Below are 15000 nucleotides of genomic sequence, written 5' to 3'. Positions count from 1 at the left end.
TAACACCGCACATCAAAGAAAAGATAACACAACAGAAATGACACACCAAACACTTGACACCACCATAGATCTTATCCTGTTAATAAGTTCAGCACCTCAGCAAAACAGAAATGCAGTGGCTGTTATTTATTTATGTATTTACTTGGTATTGAAAATTGCAATTTTATGCACCTATTATTGTTATTAGCACGATTACTAATTTTTCCATCCTGTTTCCAATACGTTTTCAATGTGTACCACATATGGCTTTGTTAACAAACTTATCCTGACTTGAATTGAATTGAGAAAGAGCATCAGAGAAGGAGAAAAATAGAACTTTATAGATTGAGAGCACGTGAGACTGTTTGTGTGTAAATACCTTGCCGTCATCTAGTGACAGAAAAATAGTAGTACATCCTCTGCCTGTTGTGGTAGAGTTAATCGCAGGTTAGTCAGTGCTTTCCACAATTTAAAATGACCTGCGTAAGACTCTAAATGGCTATGAAAACTCAATGAGAAACGAAACAACAACCGGATGGTAACCTATTTAACAAATTCTTCAGAGACATTCGCCATTCAGCTATACGGCAATATATTCAACGTCTAATATAAATTAACAAAATAAGATTTAACAAAATGCATGAAAAAACAAGCAAACATCAAACAAGCAAACAAAAACAAACATAAAAACACGCCCTTTACATTTTGATCTGAAAGCTCACAGGAGGGTTAAAAACACATATAACACAGAAGAAGTTAATTAAATGATCGTCGAATAGCTGCAGTTTTTATAGTTTATTTATTTCTAGAATAAGTTTATTACGACTGTTATAGAGAGTTTATGCGTCATTTACAAAACACGGAGCTCCTGCTGCGATTGGTCAAGGCATGGACACTCCGCGCCCTCTGATTGGCTGCAAGCTCTGCGTCGAACGACCAAAAAGTTAAAAGTCTACGGAAGTGTTAAGCAAGCTGTGAGAAATGGTGCGACGAGGCTGATGTTGTTGTTTTTATTATTTTCGGTTTATGTTTACAGCACTTTTCCGCCATGGCTGCTGTGGTGAAGCAGGCTTTTGTGTGGATGTCATTCGTGGCGGTTATGGCTTCTTTTAACCAGAACAGAGACAGCGAGTTGACGTTTCTTCTGCCTGCCGGAGCGGCGGAGTGTTTCTTCCAGACGGCGCAGAGGAACGGGACGCTGGAGGTGGAGTACCAGGTGACTGTCCGCACATTTATACCTTTACCTTTGCGTTTGCACGTTTCCACGCGTTTAGCGGGAATGAGACCTGCAGCCGAGCAGCTAGGAGGCACCAGCTTAGTAAACGAATGTTGGCTAACCATAAGGCTCATTACTGCACTCCTAAATTAAACCACGGTTTTGTTTTCTGCGAAAGGCAGTTGAACGTATTAATGAACATTATAGATGAGACGAAGGAATTGTGCAGGCTGCCTTCACAGGCTGATGCAAAAGAGGCGAAAATGTAAACTGGCGATCTGTAGTGCGGCGCGTTCGCGCGCGCCCCCGTAGCGAAGCGCGCGCGCTGCTTTCCGCCACGCGCGTGTGTAAGTTGGCCGGAGTTTGCTTAAGAGGCGTCTCGAGCTCTGGATATCCTGCTTCACGTCCGGATGAGACGACCTCGCGCGAGAGCGAGGCTGGGTGCATGCACACTAAAAAACGTGGACTCCGGTCTTGGTAGAAGCACACCTCTGTACTAGGCAGCTAAGACACTAATGGGTGCAATCGTGTGTGTTAAAGTGGAGGTAAGCACCAAACCCTGCAGTGCTTGTTTTTAGTGTTTATTCACACAAGCGCACACTCTTTGCACACCTACGGATCATACTCAACACAGCCTGTTATGTGGAAGCTTGGTCATTTTCTCCAGCCTCTGTTACCTGCATGTGTTTACGGGTATTTTCTTAATGATTGATTGGCAGTCTGCATCACAAATTGCCACGAAGTGCACATGTCGGTTTCCTCTTTGCTCTAACACACCTGCTCAGGCACTGAGCACCCCGGCACTGAAGGTACAGTGAAACTGTAGCTCAGGCTCAGGGGCAGGTATGTAACCACATGACAATAGTCTTACTTTAGCATGTGTATGTGTGATCTCCAAATGAGTGCAGTGGCAAGACCTGAATGTGTATAGTGTGTGTGTGTGTGTGTGTGTGTGTTTGTGATTGGAGCAATCATAGATGGTTATATGTACTGTATTAATCAGTGTGTGTTTGCTGCAGGTGATTGCAGGGGCTGGCATGGATGTGGATTTTAGCATCTTCTCTCCTCAGGGCTTCCAGCTTATCTCAGAGTTTCGGCGTTCTGATGGCGTTCACATGTATGTCTTCTCAGCTCACAGCTACACATCAGTGTCTCTCTGTCTTTATCAGTTATGGATGCAAATGATACACCAAAATGAAACAAAAAACAAGACTTTTTTGCACCATTTTATACATTAATTTAGTTGTGGTTTTTACTAAAACTTGATTGAAAAGATGCAAGATTATGAAAAAGGCCATTTAATCACCATTTTGTAATTCTCATTGCATATGAAGTTTGGAAACTGTTTTATTTTGATTCTTTGCTGTATTTAGTTCTCAAAATATGAAATTTTCTTCTCAAAAAAAAAAATCAAAGCATTATTTTATATTGTTGTTTAGGCTGACAAATATCAGGCCAGATGATCCCCAGTATTAATTCAAGTGGTGGATCCCCAGTATTAATTCAGGGTTTTCTGATGAGCTGTTTATATAACACATCGCTGTCATAGATTTCTGATTAATATCCCATAAATATCCTGGATGAAATGGATGATGGATAGAGCAGGTTGTGCTGATGTTTTCCTGGGTGGAACTGGGCTTCAGCTGATTGATGTCCTTTGTTCTCCTCTCCAGCTGATCATTCTGGGGTTTTCCCATGAACACAGCATCACATTTGACATAAAGTTGTCTGTGTGGGTAATGAATAACATTGTTTAGAAACAGGAAGTCAGATAGTCAGGATCAGTATGCCCAGACGTTAGGATCAGTGTGCCAGACATCACATCCCATCTTGCTACGATTCTGGGTTGTATAGGAGGACACAGAAGCCAGCAATGACTGTCAGGCCTTCAGTGCTCAGGCACGGCTCACTGTGTGGATCATATGAGTGTGAGATGTCTCAGGACACTAAAGCTCCCTGCTTGGGTTTCAGGTTGGAGTCCACGGAATATGGCGACTACCGAATCTGCTTTGACAACAGCTTTAGCCGGTTCTCCGAGAAGATGGTCTTCTTTGAAATCATCCTGGAGAGTGCGGCCAATGATGATGGACCAAATGATGAGTGGGCGGGACTTGCTGACCCTGAGAACCTGTTGGAGTACAAGCTGGAGGATATCCGGGTAAGACGTCAGCAGAATCTGCGGACAACACTCGCCTCGACCTGAAGGAAAGATGTTTAATCAGTGTTGTTTTAATGACTGTGCTTATCCATGCTCACCAGTCCCCAATAATATTAAAATAACAAGTGCGGATCGGTTGAAAAATGAATTGTGCTACTGTGTTGTTTGAGTGAGGAGAGCAGGGATGTATGTGTCTCTCTCCCTGTGTGTCCCTGTAGGAGTCTTATGGAGTTTGTATTTGTATCTCTCTCTCTCTCTCTCTCTCTCTCTCTCTCTCTCTCTCTCTCTCTCTCTCTCTGAGTCTATGGTGATTGTTTGTCTGTCTCTCTGTGTTCCTGTAGGAATCCATAGACTCCGTGCACAGGCAGCTGGAGCGCAGTCGTCAAATGCAGACAGTGCTGCGGGCGTTCGAAGCACGCGACCGTAACCTGCTGGAGGACAACCTTTGGCGAGTCTCCTTCTGGTCCTGTGCCTGTTTGGTAGTCATGGTGATGGTGGCCATCACTCAAGTATACACAGTCCGCCGCCTCTTCGACGACAGGAGGAGAGTCCGCTCCTGAGTACATGCCTCCCTCCTCACCCAGCAAACCACCACGTGGGACTGTGACGCACGATGATGGGCGGGGTGATGGGGGCCCAGGCTGGGAGGAGAGAGAGGCTTTGCTGATGTTGCTGTTGTTTAGCCTTGCCTGTGAGAGACCATTCCCAGGAATGGAGGGGGAGATATGGCTCAAATGATGCCAGCATTTAAAGCACAGCGTGGTGGCTACAGGATCAGGACCTCCGCATTCATGAGCCCTCATCACTGACCTACAACCTGTGACCAGTCTATGACTAAAGGGAGGATATGAAGGGAGGAATCTAGAACCATATGTTTTGTAATCGTTCTCCAAGGATGCTGACTCGCTCTGCCAAACACAGCACACAGTTTAACACTGAGTCATCCCTACAGCGTATCCCTACTTGATAGAAAAAACAAACTACTTTCAACTGAAAAATTTGCTATGTTTGATGTAGTTTGAAACTAGAATTTCATCAAGTCTATAAAACAACAGAACTTTTGTTTCTTGGGTCTTATTTTTTGTTGGCATTTTACTTCTTGCTCTAAAATGTGGATTGGACTTTTCCTGTTTGACCTCCCTGCTGTAGTGTGTCCAGATACCTCCCAGCGTCCCTCCTGCCAGGTCATGACCTACACTGCCATGTTGGAGCTGAAATCAAAATGAGGTAGTTGCCATGGTAATGGCCTGTTTATCTGCAAGCTGCAGCAGAATTGGTCTTTTTTGTAGAAATTTAAAACAATTAAAACATCTAACATTGTTTCCTTGTTTTTTTTATGTGGGATGTTAAATGGGGGGGAAAGACGATGCAGGTCAAGACCCCAATGACTCACAATCTTCTCATGCTTGCCTTTGATGTCAATCATAATTTACAAAGCCGATGGTAGAGTGCTCATACTTATTAGGCCTCAAATTCACTAAACACTGAGGAGTTACTGGTCTGTTCTTTCCTTGATTTGTTTCCCCAAGAGCGGTACTAGGCCTTTCAAACTGCTGTACACTTTGTGAGTCAGGACTAGAGTGCCCCCTTGTGATTCTTCTGTCATATTACATACTAATGCTATTCAGTTGCTTACCATCATTTACTGCATTTAGCTGACATGTTTTATCCAAACCAACTTACAATTATGGCTGATTTTAAACAATTTAGGGTTAATTGCCATGCTCAGGTGGTAGTGGGGCTTGAACTAATATCTTTGTGATTACTAGTCAAGTACATTAACCAAATTTTTGTGATCCTTAATTATAAATGCAGGACAGTGTTTTTAGGTCACCTGGGGCTGAATATGTTGCTGAAAATGTATGAAAGCCTATGAATGTCATTAATCCAAGAGTCTGATCTTGGTTATTACTCATCCATGTTTTGGGACCATACCAAGATGTTAAAGCCGTGTCTGACAAAGCTGTAGCATTTGAGTTTTATTATTTGGGTGACTGGACTGTAAGTCATTATCTAATCAACTGAAACACTGCAGATCAATAATATAGCACTGATTACGAGTCCTGCTCTGCGTGATAGCACAACCAGCTGTGCCCAATAGCCATGCCACCACCATGCTAGTGTCGCCACTCTGGTGAGAACTGTCCCCCACAGAAACAACCAGCCCAGGGAATACAGTTTAAACTGTACCAGTACAATACTGCTGCTACTACTACTAATAATAATTAAAATCAAAGGACGATTGTCAGCAAAAATGTTGAAGCTCCAGAACAGCTGAGAGGAGACCAGATTAAGCAGTTAAATCTCATTTATTTAACCCTTTTTCCAGTTACTCATTCTTTTTACATTTGTCTGCATCATTCTTCTCAGCGAGGAGGCACTTATTAAAGGAGGCACTTAAGACAATCAAAATACAATTCAAGATGTCATACAGCGTCTTAAAACAAAACAAAAACAGACAAACAAACCAAAAAAAAACAAAACAAAACCTCCAACCCCCACCCAGGCAGGCATGAAAAGCCACCATGTGGTGCAATTTGCACTTAGACTATGGGAAAATAAGTACACAAATATGTATTTCTGTAGAAGCAAACAAACCAATACTTTAAGTAATTGAAATTACAGACACATTTCACAAGCTCTTGTCTATGGCCCAGATGTGAAATGGGCTTCAGGGCAAAGGACTCACTGTACCTCATCGCATCATTAACTGCATAATGGTCTCAGCACAAACTTTGAACCCACAAGTAAAGCACTTGGTCAAACATGATCAGCAGGGAGGGAGGGTGTAACCTTCAGGTCATGGGATTTGGTGTAGTGGACTTCAGCACACAGTGGCAGATCAGCTCCACATTAAACCTCTCTCTCCTAGGTGTGCTAGGTAATGAATATTCCCTGGGTCAAAAGGTTTCAGAAAAAAAGTCAATCCATTGTGTTAAAAAAATTCCTGCAGAGTTAGGTGTAGGATATGCATCAAAGAATTATAAATATGTACATACACCTCAGATGGTAAAAATACATTTACAAAGCACATTTGGAAAGTAAAAAAACAATTCAACAAACCAAAAACGGAGTGTTATACTTAAGGCAGTTGTAAAAGACATGACTCATTTCCAGTTGGGATTAATAATTAGTAGTGTGGTATAGTGTAGTGGCATATCAGAGGGTAAGATAGAAAATTATGCACAGCAGGCCAATATCAACATATAAAAATAATTAATTAACATAGTTTTCTAGTAATTCTGATATGTTTTGGTTAGTTTGAAATGCATTTGTTAACATAGTAATTCCCCTCTAAGGCACAGTGATGAGTCATTAATTAGTGTCTAAGGCACAGGGATGAGATATTAATCCCCAATATATGGCAGTTATTAGTCAATAGGGCACGCGTGTGCTATGGCATGGACAGAAACTTACAAAAAGAAAATTGTGAAGATATCTAAAAAGGTTAATTTTCAAAGGATAGGGAAAAAAAGTCAAGAAATGATACATATTTCATATTTAAATAGCTGAGCAACAAGCCATGTTACACTATTGATTTGTTAATGTTGATTACTGTTCTCCCTTCTCCATCCATGACTCCCCATCAGATATTTAAAGCTCAATAAAGGTTTTGCAGGAATCACTTTTTATGACAATATGAAAAAGTGTGTTTTAGTAAAGAATTAATCAATCAGTTTACGAGATAATCAGACTAATCCAGTCGGCTTACAAAATAATCTAAGTGCTTTGCAGAATGGCAAGATATGGGCTGAAAATCTCCCCAGCACACGCACGTGCACACATACTCTTGCCCATGCTAGTTATAATGAAAACACACACCCACACCATAAGCGCTGTGTGTGTGTGTGTGGTGTGTGTTTTTCTTCTAGTCCAACAGGGACGGCTCTGATGGGCGGATAATAGTGGGTCTGTTAGGAGCTGCTGGAGGTCTTCTGCTAGACACAGACAGAGAGAGAGAGAGAGAGACAGCAAATACATTTAGACGGAGAGAAACAGAACAAAAGGTTTTATGTAAGTAGACAGAGATAAAGGAATAGTTTTATTACACTGCACCCTGTCTCTTCCTCTTATTCATGTGTGAAAAACCAACAGCTCCTCTCAGTATCCTCACCTCTCCTGTTCTCATCTCTCCTCTCAGTATCCTCACCTCTCCTGTTCTCATCTCTCCTCTCAGTATTGTTTTTGCCTCAGGCCAATTTCAGTCGCATTTGGTGTGACCACAGCTGTGGGTGTGTGTGTGCACGTGTGAATGAGTGTATGCACATGGCAGCGTGGAAGGTGAACACATTTTGACAGCTCTGTAGACACGGAGGTCCTACCTGGGTACTCCAGGTGGGAGGGAGGGTGGCACTCTTGTGGGCCGAGAGGGGATCTGAGGTGGGGGGGCGGGGAATGGCTCCAGAGTCCCACCTCCATAGGCATTTGCATTAACAAGAGGCAGACCAGGACGGGAGGGGATAGGTGGGGCTACAAAGGAAGGGGCAGGGTTTGCAGGAGGTGGGCCTGGAGTGGGGCCCCGCACTGCAGGTGGGCGCCCAGGTGGCGGCGCTGTTGCTGGAGAAGGCTTGTGCTGAGCAGGAGGGCTGAGAGAGAGATAGAGAGAGAGAGAGAGAGAGAGAGAGAGAGAGGGAGAGATACAAAAGCTTGAACCCAAATCTTTTTCTGCAAATGAAATGAATTAGGAAGGGGCGTGTGTAGCACACACCTTAATTGATGGATAAAAATGGCAATTGTACCCATCCAAAATCAAATCCACAACACAATACAATGGTCTGTATACTTCTTGAATCCATTATAAGTGTGTGTGTGTTACCTGGGGTCTCTCTGTAGCCAGGTGTCATCCACAGGTGGAGGCAGCGGGGTGGAGATGGTGGAGGTGCTGATGTCTCCGATCAGGTGGAGCGCCTCCTTGAGGGCGTGGTACATACGCAGCATCTCGTCCCGGCGCTGGGCCTGGTCTGCCGACTCCTCCATCAGACTGTTCTGATCCGCACAAGAGTAGAGGTAAGCCAGCAGCTCCGAGTGGATGAACTCCTTAGCCTGGGATGGACAGAGGGAAAGGAGGGAGAGGGAGAGAGAGAGAGAGAGAGAGAGAGAGAGAGAGAGAGAGAGAGAGAGAGAGAGAGAGAGAGGAGACAGAAGGGGAGACAGATAGAGAGACAGGATAAGACAATATCAGAGAAGGACAGAACATGCATCATACACTGTGTGCAGTTATTAGGCAAGACAGTCATTTGACCACATCAGCATTTTCATTCATATTTTCCAACTCCAAGCTGTATAAATTTGAATGCCTATTGGATTTAAGCATATCATGTGATGTGTATTTGTGTAATGAGGGTAGGTGTGGCCTAAGGAGATCAAACACGCTATATCAAGGTGTGCATAATTATTAAGCAGCTTCTTTTCCTCAGGCAAAATGGGCCAAAAAAGAGATTTAACTGACTGAAAAGTCAAAAATTGTAAAAAGTCTTTTAGAGGGATGCAGCACCCTTAAAATTGCTAAGATACTGGGGCATAATCACAGAACCATCAAACGTTTTGTCAACAGGGTCACAATAAACATGTCGAGAAAAAAGATGCAAATTAACTGCCAAAGATTTAAGAATCAAATGTGAAGCGACCAGGAATGCAATATCCTCCAGTGCTGTCATATTCAGACCTGCACCTGTAAGGTTGGCTGAAACCCGGCCACCACTGAAGACAAGACTGGGCCAAGAAATATCTGAAGACAGATTTTTTAAAGGCTTTATGGACTGATGAGATGAGGGTGACTCTTGACAGACCAGATGGATGGGCACGTGGCTGGATCAGTAATGGGCACACAGCACCACTTTGATTCAGATGCCACCATCGCATGCATCAAAGTACTCCACTGCGTGGCTAGCCAGTAAAGACCTTAAAGATGAAAGAATAAAACATGGCCCCCTTCCTCACCTGACCTAAACCCTACTGAGAGCTTGTGGGCCCTTCTTAAACGGGAGATTTATGTTGAAGTAAAACATTACAGCTCTCTGAACAGTGTCTGGGAGGCTGTGGTTGTTGGTGCACAAAAAGTTGAATCAACGGATTAAGAAATTGAGAGACTCCATTAGTGGAAGGCTTATGACTGTTATTGAAAAGAAGGGTGGCTATATAGAAATGTTTATTTGTAAATTTTGAGTTGTTTGTTTATTATTATCACTTTAACAGATGAAAATAAACAAGTGAGAGGGGAAAATGTCTGTTTTTCATTTAGATGTATAATAATTCTGCACACTAATAGATGCCCAATAATTCTACACACATAGATATTCTCCTAAGAAAGCCAAAACCTCACTTTTACTTTCTTGAATTTTCAGATTTGAGGTTTATTAACATTTTGGATTGATCGAGAGCAGTTGTTCAAGTAGTTGTTCAATAATAAAATGAATCCACAAAAATACAACTTGCATGATAATTGTGCATACAGTGTGCGTGTGTGTGTGTGTGTGTGTGTGTGTGTGTATGTGTGTGTGTGTGTGTGTGTCTGAGAGACCCACACTGTTGATCATCAGGTGCATGATGGTCTTGGGCATAAGGTCCCTGATGCTCTTGTTGACAATGCTGATGTAGGAGTCCACCAGGTTGCGGATGGTCTCCACCTGCCTCTCCAGCTGGGGGTCCATAGAGAAGGTGTCAGCCGGAGCACCTTCCTCACTCTCCACCTGAGACCCGGGAGGAGAGCACACCCACGTGAGCTGCCGCACGAGTCAAAATACAGAAACATGCACCAGCTAACGAGAGAAGTAGGGTGAGGGGGTCTAGTGGAGAGATAGGAGATATAAATGAGATAGTGATGAGACAAAGGTAAGTACAACAATTCAGTTCCAGGCTGCACGTAATACAAACGCTTTCTGCATTTGACATGGATTACGGTCCTGAAAAGTACCTGGTCTTTCTCAGGATACACTCCCGCCCTCAGGAAGGAAGCTTTCCAGCTGTCTACATCCTCCTGGGAGTCACAGGCCAACTCAATCTGACGCAAGTCTTTATACACGTTCCTGTTTCACCACCCACCCACCCACCCCCACACACACACACACACACACACACACACACACATACATACATATACACACACACACACACACACACACACACACACACACACATACACACATATACACACACACACACACACACACACACACATACACACATACACACACATACACACACATACACACACATACACACACACACACACACACACACATACACACATACACACATACACACATACACACATACACACATACACACATACACACATACACACACACACACACACACACACACACACACACACACACACACACACACACACACACACACACACAAAGTAACATTTTAAACTTGCACTTGACCTGGTTCTTGGGACTGATATGTGTGATATGTGAATGTTAAGGGGCTTTCAGGACTGATGTGTGTGTGATATGAATGTGTGTGTAATATGTGTATGTTAAGCGGCTTTCTGGACTGATGTGTGTGAGCTAAGGATCTTTCTCAGTGTAGAAGACTACAGCAATTTTGTAAGCAACTCTAGATAAGAGCACTTTGAAATTTCATAAATGTAAATACAAATGCACACATGAATGCTTTTGCACACACATACTGGTCAATTATGAGAATGCTAAGAAAGGTAATGACCTACACCCCCCACCTCTGCTCACACGCATACACCACACACCTCTGCTCAGTGTTGAAAATGGCGAAAGTGTGCTTAGTAGACATGAAGCCCTTCTCCACATCTCTGATCTTCAGGTTATCAAGAGGAAGCATGTATTTCTTCTCTTTCTCCTGGCACACACACACACACGCGCACGTGCGCGCTTTGTCATGAACAAACTTTCTTGATCGTTTTGAGGCAGGCCAATGAGAGGATGCCACGCTCACCTCCTCATCCTTGTACCAGGACAGAGACTCAGCACTGAGGACAAACCAGTAGTCTTTAGACCCGCCCTTCATTATGCTAATGTTGATCGTCAGCCAACCTCGTCTGATCACCTACATGAAGAGGAGATATGACAGATTGAATTGGTTATTAATATTCTAATGACTGAAGGTAGGCTAAACCCAATCTAAAGGGCATAGACACGACATCCATATTACCAAGAGTTTTACAAACTAGAGATTATATTGAGAGATTTTATGTTGTTGTTTTGTGTTTAGTGAATCAGAAGGATGGACACACCCACAGTTAAAGTGCTGAAGAGAGAACAGGTCAAAGTGCCTGCATGCAAACGTAAGTGTAATATAAATGTTAGTGTAAATTTAAATGTAAATGAAAGTGTAAATGTACATGTAAATGCCTGCAGTACCTGGTTTGGCACAGTCCTCTTCTTGTTCACTTTAGAACTCTGCTGGGCACTGTTCACAGTAAAGGATCACACATTACACACACCCACACCACGATGGACAAAGTACTCTTACTGCTACATTACAAGTTCCAAGACCTTTAGGATCAAAGGTGAACAGTGTTGTCTGAGGCCACTCACTTGGCAAAACCAATGAAGTCCTCATGATTAGTGTTGATGTAGGACAGCTCAATGTCAATCAACAACATAACCTAATGCACACAAAAACACACACATACCCCTTAATAAATCAAACCAAAAGATACATAGCAACTATAACATTGCTAATCTTCAACACAATTAGTAGAAGTGGATTATTTGAAACGACAGAAAGTGTCACCTTCCACTCACAACACTGGTGTATGTTGGCTCTCACCAGTACAGAACTGTGAAGTCAGTGCTTGTAGATATATCCTCTCACCTGGTCTTTAGTCTTGCTGTCCCTCTCTCTGATGTAGGTCGTGACTATCCTCTCAGTCTCCTCCCTCAGTCGCGGGTAGGAACTCAACTACAGGGAAACGTACAAATGCAACTGCAGGACTATATGACATCAGCACACTCAGACTCACACACAGGTACACACAAGGACAGACTACCAAACGCTCAGTGGTTATATAAAAGAAAATAATTTAAGATGCATTCAAGCATGCAATTAGGGCAGCAGGGAGCTTGGTGATCGTTATATTCTTTGCAAAACCCCTCACACGGCAAAGGGCTGTACTGCAGCAGTGGTTAACGGACAGCAAACTGTACAGTCCTGCTGTGAAAACAAAATCACTGAATAGGTTCACTGTGGTGTTTAGTCATTCAGCAGGTGTGCACATGCAGGTAATTTGCAGATGAACAGGTGGGTCCATGCACAACTCAGATGAACAGACGAGTTCATGCAAGCTGTTTAGAGATACTGATGTGTCAGACAAGTGGATTAGCGATCAACAGGTGTGTGAATGCAGGTGTTCAAAGATCAGGTACGCCCAAACAGGTTTTAAGAGCGGGCAGGCAAAGACAAAAAATGCTTTACACCTTTCATCTAGATGAAATTGGGAGATTTGTTGTTTTTCTTTATATTTTGCATATTTCACTGGTTGACTAATTTAAAAACAGTTTTGAGAATTCTGGGGTTTTACTGAAGCTGTTTTTATTTATTTATTTTTGATAATTTGCAAATATGAAAGAGCACTACATTTCAGTCGAATTTAAATAAGGGGGAGGGGCTTAGGTGGGTCACATTGTGTCCCATTTGGGAAAAATGGGGATTTTACATCACAAAGGCTAGAGAGAGAGCACCTGGTGTGATCTCATTGGGGATGGAGTAATGTATGAAGTTGCGTGGACCAACAGAATGGGCAATCAGCAGTAAAACAAACAAAAAGAAAATGAAGCATTTGATTGGAGAAGGTTAACATCGGTGATCAGGTAATCAAGCTCGTTGATTGGATGTTCTTTTGACAGGAGGCGGATTCTGGGAGGGACAGTGCTGTGAGTGGGGCTGCAGACAGGGCTCACATGAGCAACGGATAACAGCACCCACACATAACCTGTGTTACTCATGACTGACCTCTACATTCCACAAACACCAGCGTTACTCATGACCTAGCTCCACGTCTAACTACAAACACCAGCGTTACTCGTGAGCAACTTCTACGTCTAACTACAAACACCAGCGTTACTCGTGACCAACCTCTACGTCTAACTACAAACACCAGCGTTACTCGTTAACAACCTCTACGTCTAACTACAAACACCAGCGTTACTCATGACCAACCTCTACGTCTAACTACAAACACCAGCGTTACTCGTGACCAACCTCTACGTCTAACTACAAACACCAGCGTTAGTCATGACCTAGCTCCACGTCTAACTATAAACACCAGCGTTACTCGTGACCTAGCTCCACGTCTAACTACAAACACCAAGGTTACTCGTGACCTAGCTCCACGTCTAACTACAAACACCAGCGTTACTCGTGACTGCCCTGTATGTCTAACTACAAACACCAGCATTACTCATGACCGCCCTGTATGTCTAACTACAAACACCAGCATTACTCATGACTGCCCTGTATGTCTAACTACAAACACCAGCATTACTCATGACCACCCTGTATGTCTAACTACAAACTTCAGTGTTACTCATAACCGACCTCTACGTCTAACTATAAAACACCAGTGTCACTCATGACCTAGCGCCACGTCTAACTATAAACACCAGTGTTACTCAACATACCTACCTGTCTATGACACTTAATAGTAAAGGTGACTTTAGTAAAATGTAAATTATTGCTCTTTACCAAATTCTAGTACATCTTGACTTTCTACCTGTAGTACACACCTGTATCTATCTGTCTTCCTACTTCCTCTCATCTAATCTAGCTTCCCCCCCCCCCCCCCCCCCGATTCCAACTATCTTTTTTCACACAGCCCCTCCCCGTCCCTCCATTTACCTTCTCGGTACTCTTGTGGACGAGGGTAGAGAGCTCGGACACAACCAGGTCCACACATTTGAGACAGGGCTCCTTCAGCTTAATGATCTGCTTTTTCACTATGGCCTCAAACGCCAGGTCAGGGGTGAACAAGCCCGTCCTGAGGCATTGTGGGAGAGTGGGGGTGGGGCAGATGTAAAGATCGTGTTTTGTTTTGTAGAAGTGGGTAAACGGGAGGGAAGAATGTTAGAATTGGAAAGGGAAGGAAGGACCAAAAATAAAGTAAAAAAATAATAAAGAAAGAAAGATATCCACATGGAGGGTGAGAGAGAGAGAGAGAGAGAGCGCAAGAGAGAGAGAGAGAGAGAGAGAGAGCACTTGTTTTAGTTTTCATCCTAAACACGGTCTCCTGTCCGACAAGCTCCTAGTTGCCCCAGATCTCACCTACATTAGTCATGGAAGGTAGAACAGATCTAACGGAGAAAGCTGACCGGCTATCAAATTAATCAATGCGGTGAATACCATGTATAAACACAGACACTCAAACTCAGTGTGTAACCTAATCTAACCTAAAGTGTGTAGCCTAATCCATTCCTGTGTGTGCATGCGTGTGTGTGTGCATGGGTAAAATGGGGGAAGCTAGGGGCTTATCGCTGGGACCCAGTTCCAGAAAGCGGTACTGCACATGCCCCTGGCCCTGACCGCCGTCGTCACCATGTCCACTCATGCACGGCCCGGGAAGAAGAGCGTGGTCTTGGCTGGGGAAAAGGGGCGTGGTCTATGTGCCTCCATGCCAGGAAGAATCTCGCCCACACAGCCAACAGACGGTGCATCGAGTGGTTCT

At 43.5% G+C, this 15000-nt stretch overlaps 2 protein-coding genes across 10 annotated transcripts in view; one reads left to right on the top strand and one right to left on the bottom strand.

Moving 5' to 3' along the window:
• Nucleotides 1-914: 914 nt before the first annotated feature.
• tmed1b (transmembrane p24 trafficking protein 1b) lies at nucleotides 915-4673 on the top strand. The gene is made up of 4 exons (XM_027018872.3): nucleotides 915-1195; nucleotides 2215-2312; nucleotides 3167-3353; nucleotides 3695-4673. The coding sequence occupies exons 1-4, from the start codon at nucleotides 1028-1030 to the stop codon at nucleotides 3911-3913; spliced, it is 672 nt and encodes a 223-aa protein (XP_026874673.1). The 5' UTR covers nucleotides 915-1027; the 3' UTR covers nucleotides 3914-4673.
• A 970-nt stretch (nucleotides 4674-5643) lies between these two features.
• dnm2b (dynamin 2b) overlaps nucleotides 5644-15000 on the bottom strand; it is a 20547-nt gene continuing 11190 nt past the window's right edge. For 2 of the 9 annotated variants that reach the window (XM_081701342.1, XM_081701345.1), the window contains 9 exons: nucleotides 12156-12242; nucleotides 11876-11946; nucleotides 11699-11747; nucleotides 11068-11384; nucleotides 10267-10378; nucleotides 9878-10042; nucleotides 8170-8396; nucleotides 7676-7939; nucleotides 5644-7291 (listed from right to left, as the gene is read on the bottom strand). In XM_081701342.1, the coding sequence (XP_081557468.1) occupies nucleotides 7222-7291; nucleotides 7676-7939; nucleotides 8170-8396; nucleotides 9878-10042; nucleotides 10267-10378; nucleotides 11068-11384; nucleotides 11699-11747; nucleotides 11876-11946; nucleotides 12156-12242 (1362 nt within the window). In that variant the 3' untranslated portion in view covers nucleotides 5644-7221. Of the gene's footprint in view, nucleotides 7292-7675; nucleotides 7940-8169; nucleotides 8397-9877; nucleotides 10043-10266; nucleotides 10379-11067; nucleotides 11385-11698; nucleotides 11748-11875; nucleotides 11947-12155; nucleotides 12243-14177; nucleotides 14317-15000 lie in introns of those variants that run through there. The other 7 variants (XM_081701348.1, XM_081701349.1, XM_027018850.3 and 4 more) reach the window with 7 other exon arrangements.

Source organism: Electrophorus electricus, chromosome 18, assembly GCF_041902795.1.
Source record: "Electrophorus electricus isolate QZ-2024a chromosome 18, ASM4190279v1, whole genome shotgun sequence".
Taxonomy (NCBI): Eukaryota; Metazoa; Chordata; class Actinopteri; order Gymnotiformes; family Gymnotidae; genus Electrophorus; species Electrophorus electricus.
The sequence above is the reverse complement of the archived record's forward strand: the minus strand, read 5'-3'. Positions and strand labels throughout refer to the sequence as shown.

Excerpts from the sequence above, each read along its gene's own strand:
- tmed1b (XM_027018872.3), top strand. The coding sequence starts at position 1,028 with ATGGCTGCTGTGGTGAAGCAGGCTTTTGTGTGGATGTCATTCGTGGCG. Across the intron at positions 2,313-3,166 it reads CGTTCTGATGGCGTTCACAT|GTTGGAGTCCACGGAATATG; the intron begins GTATGTCTTCTC and ends CTTGGGTTTCAG. Across the intron at positions 3,354-3,694 it reads ACAAGCTGGAGGATATCCGG|GAATCCATAGACTCCGTGCA; the intron begins GTAAGACGTCAG and ends GTGTTCCTGTAG.